Consider the following 16,025-nt stretch of genomic DNA (forward strand, 5'->3'; position numbering starts at 1 on the left):
ATAAAGCGTACTGTTCTTCAATTTATTGAGCTCTCAAATCGTGGTAAGTGTAATATACAAAATGAATACATTTAAAATGTTGTACAATTAGATTTTTCCATGTGAGTAGCTTCAACAGATTAGCACCATGGAAAAAGTTCGCCAAAAACAAAACACACATTTTCCTTTCAAATTCAATGTACAAACTAACTAAAAGCTTACAAAGATGAATGTTAGCCTAGGCTTAGCTGGGAGAGCAACTTCGTTGAGTGTGACGCAGAGTGAGAAAACAAGCTTGATTCGCTTGAATGAAGGGGAAAAAGTGATAGTGTCAAAGATCACTAATTGCAAAAGATGATCTTGGATCAAGGAGAGGTCTCACTCCCAATGTTTTTTTTTGTTGTTGTTGTTTTTTTTAGATGAAACCTTTCCACAACAATATTGACATTTTAACTAACTTATACATTTTAACTAACTTATGAATTCTTTGTTCTTTTTAACACAAAGGCATGACATCATGTAGACTAGAGTTGACACAGTGGCTGAAAATGGCGAAACTTCACTTAAGCTTTTCCATCCTCAAAAAAAAAAAAATGTCATGCAGTACAAATTTTTTAAAATTTTATTCAGAAGTATTTTTACCACTTATAGAAATCATTTTGTTCTTGCTCTAATCTTGAGCAACTTGAGCTGTGCCTGTGGGTATAGTCTATAAGTTATATTTTAATTTTATTGAAAATATTTGTTTTTTTTATTGATAATTTATTTATTTTAACAATATATTCATGTTCCAATTTGCAACTATGGTCTGAAAAAAAAAATCCTGTTCAATGGAAAAAAGTTTTTTTTTTTTTAACCCATACATCTCAAAATTTTGGGGAGCTATAATTGCAATACCGTGATACCGTGAAACTGCGGTATTTTTGCTCACGGTTATCGTACCGTCAAAATATCATACCGGCACATGCCTACATGTGATATCTAGCGTAGCATCATTTGGGAGTAGTTTGTAAGCTGTTTGCAACAGTCAGGTATTACTGGAGCCACCTAGCCTAGCATCGCGTTTGCAAAGGCGTCACAACTCCCTTTCCACTCCCGCTCTTCTCTCTCCGTACCTCTCAAGACTTTTCTTGTGTCATTCAATCAACGTAGTAACGCACACCTTTACATCCTCAGTAATGGTAACGGCGTTGCAAAGATGAGAAAAGTAATTAATTAGATAACTCACAACTGAAAAAAATAACGCTTTTATACTCTAACGCTGTAATTAGCAACACTGGTTACTACAACCATGGATTTGTATCTACAGTGGGCTAAGGCCTTTCTGTGTGCCGCTTGTATGTTTTCCCAATGTGTGTGGCTTCCGGTTTACTCCCATAGTCCAAAAGCATGCATGTTAGGTTATTTGTTGGAAATTTTGAATGTCACTACAGTAATAATGCTTGATCGATTGCAGTGGCGGATACTGGTCTTTCAGTGAGGGGAAGCTCAAAGTGTGTCCGCTTGTCCTTTGTGACAGTGGAGGGGCTTAGCGCTCTTAGCTGCTCGGTAGGCAAAGAAACTCGAGTGCCAGAAGTCAAGTCTCCATACCATGTATGTCCCGATATTTGTATGTCCGAGTCACCTGATTTTGAGAATCTGTCGATACCGATTCCCGATCTGATACCGATTTTTTTCAAACAGAAGTTCCAAACACATTGCTGTCCCATCAATCCGCCTTCATAATGTGAATCAACATAACGTAGCAAATCCATTCACGCTTTGACACTCACGCTGCTGAGAACAGCCTGTCAGTTACAGAATGAGTTCCCATAGCACACTTATGCAAGTTTAACGATGATTGACTCATTTGTGCCATTAATCATAGCGCTACCAAGTTTCTCTGGCGAGTCAAAGCTACAAACCAGTCAATCCAACCGGCCGTCACTCACCACCTCGACCCCCTCTCGTTAGCTCAGCAATATATTAAGTTTTCAGATGATGTCCTTCCTTTGTGACCTCAACGCCTCCTGGGATACATTTTTTTGTTTTGCTTTCAGTTTTGAAAAAGGACATAAAATTATGGAAATATGGACATAAACACATGGTCCATGCAGAGTTTTAATGTTTATGAGGGCAATAAAACTAAAACTCAAATGACATCTCCCATTTTACTCGGTAGATCGACTCTGATTAATAGCACTACCAAGGGTGGATCAGTTGATACAAATCACTTTTGTATCCAGAGAAGGGTCATCTGACTCTAATCTGCCTGTCTTTTGTGAGCATTGAGGTCCTCATTAGTCATTCCCATTCACACTCGCAAAACCACAGGGTGGGATTGCTCTAATTAGCATCTTAAGTGTTTGCAAGGCAGGGCTGCTTGACTTTGTCGGACAGTGGACCGCTCAGGCAGGCAATAGGGCGGACAACCTTTTTACATATTCCAAAAGCTGCAGTTTGCCTACACCTCCTTTTTATACAAGGTACAGTATAGCTAATTTTTCAGACAGAGAGTGATTGAGACAGTTGTTCCTTTTTAGTGTTTTCATGTCGGACACTTCTCAGGGAATCCTCAGCAAAAAAAAAAAGGCAAGGGAGCCCTGGATTTGCAAATATTCAAGATGCTAATTGCAGCTATCCAGAGTGAAACTCCCCCTTCACACCTAAGCAGACTCAACAGGAGTGTGAAAGTGGGTTGTCTGTTTCATTGCTTGTTCAGGTGGTCTATTGTTTGACAAAGCTAAGTAGTCAGTTTGGTATCGGAGTCATTTGACGCCTTTCTGGTCTTTATTTACCGTATAGCCCAAAAAACCCTGGGACTTCCAAAAACTGGCATGGACTTCAACTTCCACCCTTTCAAACGAGACCAACCAGCGGCATGTGGGTGACGTCATTACAGCGTGACGAGGCTTCAAAGATGATATGTGCGCAGGACGCGTCGACGCATGAGTAAACGCGTCGCTACTAACACGTCAGATTTTAAAGACGACTTGAGAAAAATCGAGCTTCTATTTCTGGTGTTTATTTTTTCTTTTGTAACTGCTTGTGTTTGCCGACTGATGTCTTTCACGCTATAGTTTCTGTCCATACCAAGCAGCACATACGGCTGAGCCCCTCTACCGTCACAAAGCAATCACAGGCGGACACACTTCACACTAGCCTCGCGCCACATTTAATGTTGTAGGCCAAAATTGAGCCTAACTCTTCCTGGAAAGACCAGCATTCGCCACTGTTTTGGAGTGAGCGGTAGCTGAAATATTGTCAAATCTCACCCTGTAATTTTGTCTTTTATTGACATTTCTGACTCACAGGGTAATATTTAAGTACAAAGTCCAATTATTGTGTCACTTACTCGGGCCACCATTTCCAAATGCTCCTGAGAACTACTGAAGTTTTGAGCCAGGTCATCCATACAGAGGTTTTCATGTTGGCAAGTGTAAACCCACGATCGATACTCCTCCGTGTTTGGTACCCTGTCCAGGAAGATACGAAAGGCCTCCCAAATGGCTTCCTGACAAACTGAAAAAAGGTGCAACATTTTATTTGAAGGCGCCTTTCTGGCACTCAAGGGTGCCGTACAATCATTAAAAAAATAATTTAAACAAATTTAATATTGAAAAACAGTAACAAAGAAAATAATAATAATAAAGTATAGAACGTTTAAGGCAGATTAAAAATAATAAGGAGCTGTATAAATCATAAGAATACTGATACAATGCTGGCCAAAAGTATTGGCACCCCTACAATTGGGTAGATAATGCTCAATTTCTCCCAGAAAATGATTGCAATTACAAATGCTTTGGTATTAATATCTTCATTTCTTTTGCTTGCAATGAAAAAAACACAAATGATAAAAAATCAAATAAATCATGATCATTTTACACAAAACTCCAAAAACGGGCCGGACAAAAGTATTGGCACCCTCAGTCTAATACTTGGTAGCACAACCTTTAGACAAAATAATTGCGGACAACCGCTTCCGGTATCCATCAATGAGTTTCTTGCAATGCTCTGCTGGAATTTTAGACCATTCTTCTTTGGCCAACTGCTCCAGGTCTCTGAGATTTAAAGGGTGCCATTTTCTAGATCTGGCCACTTTAGAAGTCTCCAGTGCTTTCTCTCAAAACATTTTCTAGTGCTTTTTGATGTGTTTTGAGTCATTGTCCTGCTGGAAGACTGATGACCTCTGAGGGAGACCCAGCTTTCTCACACTGGGTCCTACATTATGCTGCAAAATTTGTTGGTAGTTTTCAGACTACATAATGCCATGCACACGGTCAATCAGTCCAGTGCCAGAGAGAGCAAAGCAACCCCAGAACGTCACGGAAACCTCTGCCATGTTTGACTGTGGGGAACGTTTTTTTCTTCGAAGGCCTCGTTTTTTTCCCCCTGTACACTCTGTGTTTATGCCTTTTCCCAAAAAGTTCTACTGTTGTCTCATCTGACCAGAGAACATTCTTCCGAAACGTTTTCGGCTTTCTCAGGTAAGTTTTGGCAAACTCCAGCCTGGATTTTTTTATGTCTCTGGGTCAGAATTAGGGTCTTCCTGGGTATCCTACCATAAAGTCAGTTTTCATTCAGACACTGACAGATAGTACAGGATGACAGTGTTGTACCCTGGGACTGCAGGACAGCTTGAACTTGTTTGGATGTTAGTCCAGGTTGTTGATCCACCATCTGCACAATCTTTCATTGAAATCTCTCGTCAATTTTTCTTTTCAGTCCACATCTAGGGAGGTTAGCTAAAGTGCTGTGGGCTTTACGCTTATTGATGACACTGCACACGCTAGACACAGGAACATTCAGGTCTTTGGAAATGGACTTGTTGCCTTGAGATTGCCCGTGCCTCCTCACAACCTGGCTTCTTGAGTCCTCAGACAGTTCTTTGGTCTTCTTTCTTTTCTCCATTCTCAATGTGGTACACAAAAGAACACAGGACAGAGGTTGAGTCAACTTGAATACATTTTAACTGGCTGCAAGTGTGATTTAGTTATTGCCACCACCTGATAGGTGCCACAGGTAAGTAACAGGTGCTGTCAATTACACAAATAAGAGACGCATCACATGATGTTTCAAAAGGTGCCAATACTTTCGTCCGGCCCATTTTCGAAGTTTTGCGTAAAAATATCATGATTTGATTTTTTTCCTATTCTCTTTTGTTTTTTTTTCATTGCAAGCAAAATAAATGTAATTGCAATCATTTTCTGGGAGAAATTGAGCATTATTTGATACAATTGCAGCGGTGCCAATACCAATGGCCAGAAGGGTACATAACATAGAGAACATTATGTGAATAGCAAATATAGTAGGTGGACAAACTTGACATGCGTCTAATACTTTTTTCCAAATTAAAGATATAAATTTGGACTTGTCCATCAGAAATCCTGACCTGAATTCCAGTGAAAATTTGTGAGGGGAATGAATTCACACATTCAGAGCTATTAAGAGCATCCTTCCAAGGATAACTGGGCAAATATTTTTGCAAAGTGCATCTTCTATTCCATATTCTTGAATGTTGTAACAAACTATAAAAGCGTATGTTTACAGGCATCCAGACTTAGTTGATTTTTACATGGTGGAATTCATTTCTTTTTCACTCTGTACTGTGATTAATACCAGCATTAATTAAATGTGTCATTATGAATACTCGTGGAGCACAGAAAAATGAGATGCAAATAAATGACATGAGGAAATGCAGAATTAATTACTATAAACTAATTAAAACATTTTGATACATACAGTGCTGGCCAAAAGTATTGGCACCCCTGCAATTGTGTCAGATAATGCTCAATTTCTCCCAGAAAATGATTGCAATTACAAATGCTTTGGTATTAATATCTTCATTTCTTTTGCTTGCAATGAAAAAAACACAAATGATAAAAAATCAAATAAATCATGATCATTTTACACAAAACTCCAAAAACGGGCCGGACAAAAGTATTGGCACCCTTTGAAAAATCATGTGATGCTTCTCTAATTTGTGTAACTAACAGCACCTGTTACTTGCATGTGGCACATAACAGGTGGTGGCAATAACTAATTTACACTTGCAGCCAGTTAAAATGGATTCAAGTTGACTCAACCTCTGTCCGATGTCCTTGTGTGTACCACATTGAACATGGTGAAAAGAAGAGGCAAAATAACTGTCTGAGAACTTGAGAAGCAAAATTGTGAGGAAGCATGGGCAATCTCAAGGCTACAAGTCCATCTCCAAAGACCTGAATGTTCCTGTCCCTACCGTGCGCAATGTCATCCATAAGTGTAAAGCCAATCTCCCTAGATGTGGACGGAAAAGAAAAATTGCCGACAGATTTCAACAAAAGATTGTGCGGATGGTGGATAAAGAACCTCGGCTAACATCCAAACAAGTTCAAGCCGTCCTGCAGTCTGAGGGAACAACAGTGTCAACCCGGACTATCAGTCGGCGTCTGAATGAAAAGGGACTCTATGGTAGCTTACCCAGGAAGACCCCACTTCTGACCCAGAGACATAAAAAAGCCAGGCTGGAGTTTGCCAAGTTACCTGAGAAAGCCAAAACAGGGTTCCCCCAGGATTTTTAAGACAGTTTCAACACGACGTCCAATGAAATTTAAGACCAATCTCGCACCTATTCTGGCATACATTTATGAAATAATGCAAAAGAATCTGTCAGAATAACTAAGAATAACAGCAAAAGACGTGATTGTTATTGACTGCAATTGAAAAGGCACAATAAACAGTACAAACTGTGTTATATACAGCTATTGCCTCTGTGGATGCTTCAAAAGCAACAAATGTGCGCGAAGCCTTGCAGCGCTTTCCCCTCTCACTCGGGTGCGTAACTTCTTCATGGGAACAAACGGCTCTTCCTTGTGTGTGTGCGTGCGTTCGTCTTTGTGTGCGCAATTACGTTCTTCTTGGTGTTTATATGCGCTCATACTCGCTTGCGGAAGTAGTATTTGCTCTATGCTTCTTGCGCCAAAATAATGTCACCTCTGCCTTAAGAGTTGGCGTCGAGCTCGCATGTAACCTGGCTGAGAGGGCTCGGTGCCGCTGGCAGTCAAGGTGACTGTTGAGGTTAGCTGAGCAGAACTGCGATACGGTAGCCTGCCTCCGTGTAGCTGCTGAGCATGCTAAATGTTTAGCAGTCTTCATGTGTGACTCCAAGGCCATATGTCCCATTGTGCCAAGCTTGAAATTTTTACGGCACAGAGCCTCCAACTCATTCCCTGGTACAGCCTGAACCCAGTCATATTTTGAGTCACTCAACCACAATGGGTTAAACCTGCACTTTCCCATCCCAAAGTTGCTGCGCCGACGATAACAGCTTGCCAGCAACTGACTGTACTTAATGCTCCAACGTAATGCTGCATTTTCGAAAACGCGGAAATCTGGATTTTCTGACCGAAACAGTGCATTTATCGGTCAGAGATCGATAAAGTCGGGGAAAATAAAAAAAATTGTTGTTGTTGGTTTACTTATGATACATTTATTAGCTCTATCGCGCAGATAAGGCAAGGAAAATTAAGACATTTGAGAATGAAATTTAAGACTTGTAAACAAAATTTAAGACATTTCCAAGGCCTTAATTAACAAATTTAAGACTTTTTCACGTTTTTAAGACTCCGCAGGTACCTTGCAAAAACGTTTTGGAAGAATGTTCTCTGTCCAGATGAAACAAAAGTAGAGCTTTTTGGGAAAAGGCATCAACATAGAGTTTACAGGGAAAAAAACGAGGCCTTCAAAGAAAAGAACACGATTCCCACAGTCAAACATGGCAGAGGTTCCCTGATGTTTTGAGGTTGCTATGCTTCCTCTGGCACTGGATTGCTTGACTCTGTGCAAGGCATTATGAAGTCTGAAGACTACCAACAAATTTTGCAGCATAATGAATGTAGGGTCCAGTGTGAGAAAGCTGGGTCTCCCTCAGAGGTCATGGGTCTTCCAGCAGGACAATGACCCAAAACACACTTCAAAAAGCACTAGAAAACAGTTTGAGAGAAAGCACTGGACACTTCTTAAGTGGCCAGCAATGAGTCCTGAATCCCATAGAACACCTGTTGAGGGATCTGAAAATGGCTCCCTTCAAATTTCAGAGACCTGGAGCAGTTGTCCAAAGAAGAATGGTCAAAAATTCCAGCAGAGCATTGTAAGAAACTCATTGTTGGATACCGGAAGCGGCTGTTCGCAGTTATTTTGTCTAAAGGTTGTGCTTACAAGTATTAGGCTAAGGGTGCTAATACTTTTGTCCAGCCCATTTTTGGAGTTTTGTGTAAAATAATGTTTTAAAAATTTTTCATTCTCTTTTGTGTTTTTTCATTTCAAGCTAAATAAATGAAAATATTACTACCAAAGCATTTGTAATTGCAATCATTTTCTGGGCGAAATTGAGCATGATCTGACAGAATTGCAGGGGTGCCAATACTTTTGGTCCACACTGTGTTCATACAGTCATCATTGCAATGATACTTTTCTCAACTCGTAGCAAATACTAGCGTGTTTGAGTGCAACTCCCAATAAAGTACAATCGTAGACATGATATTGATACAGAAAGTAAGTTGGTTCACTTCCAAAAAGGTCAAATTCTTCGGTTTTTTTTTTTTAATCTGCTGCATTTGCATGTCTTTATGAATATTAAATATCCCAAACACAATGGAGTCTTCGTGTGCCTGCGAGGTCCAAATTTTGTCCAACATTATCTTCATTCACTGGAAAATTAATTTCTGCAAGCAGCGATTACATTAGCATCACCAAAGTCATCTAGCTTCACTTTTTTTAAACGACTCATTGGAGCTGCGATGTATTGTAACCCCCCATTGGTCATTCTAAAGCCCTGCTTGAATCTATTTGCTGGGCATACAGCATTTGCATATAAATGCTATAGATCAAGCAAGTCCTCTGCTTTTCTGTTATTGACATGTCAGTTTTTTCTTCTTTTTCCAGTTTCTTTTTGTCCAGTACAGCACATTTAGCAGGTATTTGTAAGGAAACAATGCCAGGGGGAATAAACAGCCTTGCTTTGTGATCAGGCAATCGTGAGCTGAAATGACGCCAACAAATTCAATAAACTCGCCTGCTTTGCACACTACATGTTTTTGGCTTCCACGTCATCAGCAAGGTGTAAAATATCTCTGATCAACTCTCGAGAAAGTTGAAGTATATCCTCCGTAGCCTCTGCGTTTTTCAGAGACTCCAGACGACAGCATCAGTTACAGTGGTGTGAAAAAGTATTTGAACCATTTGGAATTTCTCATATTTCTGCATATAATCACCATCAAATGTGATCGGATCTTTGTCAAAATCACACAGATGAAAAAACAGTGTCTGCTTTAACTAAAACCACCCAAACATAATAAATAAATAAATACAATTTTCATATTTTAATGAGGATAATATGCAAATAATGACAGAAAGGGGAAAAATAAGTAAGTGAACCATCACATTTACTATTTTGTGCCCCCCCTCCTTTGGCAGCAATAAATTCAACCATGCACTTCCTGTAGCTGCAGATCAGTCTGGCACATTGATCAGGACTAATCTTAGCCCATTCTTCTCTACAAAACTGCTGTAGTTCAGTCAGATTCCTGGGATGTCTGGCATGAATCACTGTCTTTAGGTCATGCCACAGCATCTCAATAGGGTTCAAGTCTGGACTTTGACATGGCCACTCCAGAACGTGTGTTTTGTTCTTCTGAAACCACTACTTCTGTGTTTTGGATCATTGTCTTGTTGCAGCATCTATCGTCGTTTTAGCTTCAACTGTCTGACAGACGGCCTCAGGAATTCCTGCAAAATTTTTGACTTCATTCTTCCGTTATTGATTGCAAGTTGTCCAGGCCCTGAGGTAGCAAAACAGCCCCAGATCATGATGCTCCCTCCACCATGCTTCACAATGGGGATGAGGTGTAGATGTTGGTGAGCTGTTCAATTTTCCCTCCACACATGACGTTGTGTGTTACTCCCAAACAATTCAACTTTGGTTTCATCAGTCCACAAAATATTTTGCCAAAACCTCTGTTGAGTGTCCAAGTGTTTTTTTGCGAACATTAAACGAGCAACAATGTTTTTTCCTCCGTTGAGTCCTCCCATGAACACCATTCTTGGCCAGAGTTCTTTTTTACCTCTCTGAGTATTCTTCGCTCAACTCTTGGCGTCATCTTTAGTGGACAGTCACTCCTTGGGAGAGAAGCAACAGTGCCAAACTCTTTTCATTTGTAGACAACTTCTCTGACTGTCGATTGATGAACATCCAGACTTTTAGATATGGTTAAGTATTCTTTCCATGCTTAATACAAATCAACAATCCTTGATCGCAGGTCTCCAGACAGTTCTTTTGATCGAGCTATGATGCACATCAGACAATGCTTCTCATCAAGACACTTACCAGGTGTGTGTTTTATAGCGGGCAGGGCAGCTGTAAACCACTCATCAGTGATTGGGCGCACACCCGACTTAAAATGTTGGTTGTCAACTTGGTTTCGATGTGCCTTCTTTAAACCTTTCAAAATGGAGTAAGTGCAAGGGGTTAAGTTTAAGGTGAACTCGCGGAGTTTGGCCTTCTGGCCGGATTTTCGGTATCTCGCCGGCCCGGGTCGTTGGAGCTGTGCTGGCGCGGGTCCGGCGGTTCGGCTGCCGTGATTCCGGCAGTCCGGCTAAAATGTCAGATTCCTTCACTCCCAAACAATTCAACATTGGTTTCATAAGTCCACAAAATATTTTGCCAAAACGTCTATGGAGTGTCCAAGTGCATTTTTGGGAACATTACACGTGCTACAATATTTTTTTTAAAAACAATGGCTTCCTCCGTGGAGTCCTCCCATGAACACCATTCTTGGCCATAGTTTTACATATAGTTGATGTGTGCACAGAGATAATGGACTGTGCCAGTGATTTCTGTAAGTCTTTAGCAGACACTCTAGGGTTCTTTTTTTTACCTCTCTGAGTATTCTGCGCTGAACTCGTCACCTTTGGTGGATGGCCACTCCTCGGGAGAGAAACAACAGTGTAGACAACTTCTCTAACTGTCGATTAATGAACATCCAGACTTTTAGAGATGGTTTTGTGTCCTTTCCCAGCTTTATACAAATCAATAATCCTTGATTGCAGGTCTTCAGACAGCTCTTCTGACCAAGCCATGATGCACATCAGACAATGCTTCTCATCAAGACAATTCTTACCAGGTGTGTTGTATAGTAGGCAGGGCAGCTTTAAAGCCCTCATCAGTGATTGAGCACACACCTGACTTTAATTTTTTGGTTAAAAAAAATTGGTTTCAACTGCTCTTTACGTCTCCTTAGGCAGGGGATTCACTTACTTATTTTCCCCCTTCTGTCATTGTTTGCATGCTATCCTCATTAAAATATGAAAACCTATAAATGTTTTATTTAAAGCACACTGTATTTTCATCTGTGTGATTTTGACAAAGATCAGATCACATTTGATGGTGGTTTTATGCAGAAATGTGAGAAATTCCAAAAGGTTCAGATACTTTTTCATACCACTGTACCACATTTAACTTTTTCAATCATATTAGGAATATTTCATTGTACAGTGTATATAATTTATTTGCATTTGTTTTTATTTCACTTTGTGTCAGAAGCCAGGATTGCATTGCAAATGAGAATCTGTTCTAACTCTGGAAAGAATAAATGAAAACAAATAAATAGTAACTACCTCGAAGCTTGTAGTAGGCTCGATGGCTGCCGATGACAGCTTTCATGGTCTCGTGAGGGCATACTTTGACACCCGTCGTGAGAAAGGTGGATCTCCTCCTCCGATGTCCTTCCTCGCCGGTTTTCGCTTTGTTACTGTTATATTTCGTCATTCTAGAAGCTTCTAAAAAGTGCCGGTACCTCACATCTCGGAGTCCTGAAATACCATGGTCCCGGCTGTCTGCGATGAGGAACAGAAAGCATTTTTAATCATTTATTTTATTTACACTATACAGTAGGGTTGTGACAAAATATCGAAAAGGTGATTGTAAGATATGCATGATTGTATGACCATTATACTCTGCGGGTTATACAAGTTTGCTCTAAGAATACAGTTTTAGCCCATAATCATGTGCTTACATTTTTATTACCGGAAATTGCTCACATTCTGCTGATAAATAGATACACACATATGTTGATTCGTCACACAACGTCTCAGTATTTTTCCACCAAGCTACTTCGAGTGCAAATGTGTGTTCAAAACAAAGTTATCTTGCTCGCTCAAGAGTGTGACTGGTAATTTAATCAAGAGTGTGACTCTTAAATCAATGACTAGAATAAGGAACTTTGTCCGATTGAAACTGCCACGTTGGACAACAGTGTTGTAACTATTTTCCGCCCAGCAACAAGCCCTCAATAAAAGTCAGCAGGGCAGGGAGTCCAGAGAGAGACTTCGATGAGACGCTCTTAGTCACATTGCCCGATCTCAGACCTCTCCCCAAACTGCAGTTAGTAAAAGTCCACTCTCTGACTCCTGCCTCCTTGTGTCCTGCCTTTGTCACCTCGCTCTGGGTCAACAGCTAAATTGAAGAAGGTGTATTAGACCCATCAGTGATGTATCGCGATACTTTGCACTAGAGATCGACCGATAATAGTTTTTCCGGACCGATATTGGTTATAGTTAGATGGGCCGATTACCGATTTTTGGAGCCGATGTTCATTAGCAGTGAAACTAAAAATTGACGCAAAACAATTGAATATTGCAGACACTGAACTTCATTGAAATGCCTAAAGCATGTTTCTTGAGTCATAAAAATTAAAAAAAAAAAATTAATAGCTCTAGAAGTACCTGAATTTCCTGGACTCAGTAACATTCCCTTGTAACATATTTATGTAACACTGCTGTTGCCATAGCTGTGCGCTCCCTGTGGGTGTGGTATTAAAGCACAAAGAACCCCTATCTGATGATTGGTGTGTGTGAAAGAATATTTTATTCATGCTTATAAAGCACATAACTGCCTTATAAGTATATTTATTTGTGCTGTGACTGTATCCATGTTTGTGTGCGCTACCTATTTCTTTGAACATGATACAAAGAGTTTCTTCCGACTGTCTTATCTGATTTTACTCCCTCTCGTGTCAGCTACGGCTAAGTTTCCAAGGTCGTAACTCACGATGTTTTTCAGCTAAAAATCACCAGAGGTGGGCTGTAATAAGTTTCATTTTTGCTTTCATAGTAGGTATCGTTTTCATAGTAAGCAACGCCCTTTCAACAAGCATATGTAAACCCTTTACTTGTGTATCCTCTTTGTACTCCTGCGTGTTCACAGCACCTGGCTGGGGCACACCATTGTACCCTGGATATATATATCTTGTTCATAAAGTCTTCAAAGCAGGCAATCCTTGGCTGGGTTTGATTCTTTCTCTTATCTGAGCTATTGATTGATACTTCTCTCGGAGTTCAAACTTGAACTTCCCTGACAGTGTGTACATATCATGGGAAGCACACTGAAAAACACTAGAACAACCAAGGGTGCCTACACTGCTGGCCCAAAATATTGGCACCCCTACAATTGTGTCAGCTGTTGTTCAATTTCTCCCAAAAAATGATTGCAAGTACAAATGCTTTGGTAGTAACATCTTCATTTAATTTGCTTGCAATGAAAAAACACAAAAGAGAATGAAAAAAAAAAAATTCAATCGTTATCATTTTACTAGTGCTGTCAAATTTATCGCATTAACGGGCGGTAATTAAATTTTTTTGATTAATCACATTAAATATTTGACGCATTCAACGCATGCGCAGAATGACCCGCTCATGCATTGCCTCAAACAGATTACAATGACGGCTTTTTATGCTCATTGAAAGCTAAGAGGCAGAGAAAGGTGTTTTGTTTTGTGCTTTTTCTTAACAAAGGTATACCACACGCGATGTGCTGGCACTTTGTTTCTTTATTAGCACATTCAGCTTCAACATTAACACAGCTCACGGCTCTCAGCAGGCCTTAACTCTAACTCAGTCCTGCATCATGTGGATTAACAACGTTGGCGCCGCGTGCACTTCAGGGTACCTCGGATAATTCTATATCATGCATGTTGCCTTGTCCATTAATTCCTGCTGCAGTCAAATTTCATCATGACCATTGTAAATATTTTCTGTTTTTGTTTTGATTCCCCCCAACCATAAGTGGATTCTATGGGGGGGGGGGTATAGCTGTTCTAAGCAGCCTGATTTATATTTCCTTATCATGCTTATTTTCAACTTTTTATTATAATTATTCTTGAAGGTTCTTCAGCAATAAAATTACTGAAACTGTGTTTTGGGTTCATCAACAAATTGTGACCCCCTGCCCCAAAAGTCAAACTCTGCCTATGCCCCAACATATTTTGGAGTACTGTCCATGTCCTATGTTTTAAATCATGTGCTGCTAAAGGACACTTGAATTTCCCTTGTGGGGATCAATAATCGATCAAGTGTGCTGAGAAATGCCATCATGGACCCCTATTATGTACAGCAATTTTCATCATTCACAGATGAACCCCCTGATGGGCCGTTTATATGGTGACACTCCGACAAAACCAACAGAACACCACCCATTTCATGTTTGCATTTACACAGATCCGTCTCTGTTCGGAAATCCCTGAACAGAGTTGTGTGCCTAGCACGAACAACATCTTGCAGCGATTTACCCAAACTGAATTATATATATTTTGTTTGGCGTACGTCTTGGGCCTTTAGTATTGTAAATGACCTGACGGGTCTTCATGCTGCCAGCCTTTTTGCCCGTCTTCTTTCCAGTTCTAATAAATGTTCCACCGCTCCTTTTGCTGAAAGTTTTCTCCCCTGTGGTTTGCACAGCCTGAAGAACAGAAAATTAAAACTACAGGAGCACTCAGAGAGCAGAACTACTCCAGACCAGAGCCATGTAGAAGGAGTCGCAACACTCTCTGATCTTGCAGCGGGTGGTTATATGATTCACGTAGGCGTGAATAGTTCCAAGCACAAGCAGCGCTGTCATGGCGTTCTATGGAATTGACAGAGGCGATTGCGACATTTACAGTTATGGGAGGAAAAATCGCATATCTACTATAAGCACTTCTTTGATTGTGTTATTGCATGAACGCGTTCAATGAACAATCGTTCATGAACGTGTTCAATATATTGGGAGAATGTGAACAGAACGCATCATATTTTTTTCTCATGAACGTTACTGTGAACGCGTTCATTCTAGCGGTTGTGGGCGGCGTTCATAACCTCGTTCATTGTCAAGTACTGGTGTTGTGCAGCAAAGAACATATGCAACTACTGTGGTATATGTGAGAGGTCACAGAACCGCGGACCTCGGTGCGGTTCTGTGACCCCCAAGCCGTCTGGACCGGCTCTCAAGCTGTCTGGACTAATACACGTTGCAACAACAAAAATAATTTTTTTCTGCGGGTTTGCAGAGTGGAGGCGGGCAACAAACAAAAACCTTAGCGGTGACGCGCGTGAGCCAGCCAATGGGAGTGAAGCATTTGAAAGTTATTTTTAGAACAGCATGTCTCACACTCGCTTTCCAGACTCCGCAGAGTGACAGCCAAAAACTGAGCCGAATGAAGTTGGAGGAAGAGGCGAAAAGGTACGGCAAATGGCATGCTCAAAACTACGCAAGATTGATGCAGAAAACAGAGTGAAAACAGAGAGAGGAGTGGACCATCCCATTTTTGTTCATTTTACCTGGCGGCAGCACAAGACCGCTATGCCTCATCTGAGACTCATTCAGAGACGGTAGCGCTTGTAAAAAGCAGCAATTTAAAAAGGCACTATGAGACGAAGCACGCAGCTTTTTTTGCAAACTTTCCCTATGAACTGTGCCATCCGTTCTCAAAAAATAGCGGAATTAAGGGCTCAATATGATGGCACCTCAAGGCTCATGGTTCATTTATTCACTGCAATGAATTCTCCCTCAGAATAGCGTGGGTATTGAGTCAAAACAAAAAGTCTTTCAGTGACGCACCGATTGTCAAAGGTTGTATGAGTGTAGTTGCTGAAACTTTGTCGACGGAAAGCAAAAAGAAGAGGTCTGTCAAAAAATAAAGCAAATCCCCCTGTCAGCATCCACAATTCAAAAAAAAGAAGTCTTGAACATGCTCTTATGTTGCTATTTAATGATT

General features: G+C 40.6%; 1 protein-coding gene across 6 annotated transcripts in view; it reads right to left on the reverse strand.

Moving 5' to 3' along the window:
* impg1b (interphotoreceptor matrix proteoglycan 1b) overlaps positions 1-16,025 on the reverse strand; it is an 84,775-nt gene that overhangs the window by 48,183 nt on the left and 20,567 nt on the right. For all 6 annotated transcript variants that reach the window (XM_057858739.1, XM_057858737.1, XM_057858738.1 and 3 more), the window contains exons 2-3: positions 11,614-11,832; positions 3,314-3,480 (exon numbers count right to left, since the gene is read on the reverse strand). In XM_057858739.1, coding sequence (XP_057714722.1) covers positions 3,314-3,480; positions 11,614-11,832 — 386 coding nt within the window. The remainder of the gene's footprint in view (positions 1-3,313; positions 3,481-11,613; positions 11,833-16,025) is intronic.

The sequence above is a fragment of the Corythoichthys intestinalis genome, chromosome 15 (genome assembly GCF_030265065.1).
Source record: "Corythoichthys intestinalis isolate RoL2023-P3 chromosome 15, ASM3026506v1, whole genome shotgun sequence".
Taxonomy (NCBI): Eukaryota; Metazoa; Chordata; class Actinopteri; order Syngnathiformes; family Syngnathidae; genus Corythoichthys; species Corythoichthys intestinalis.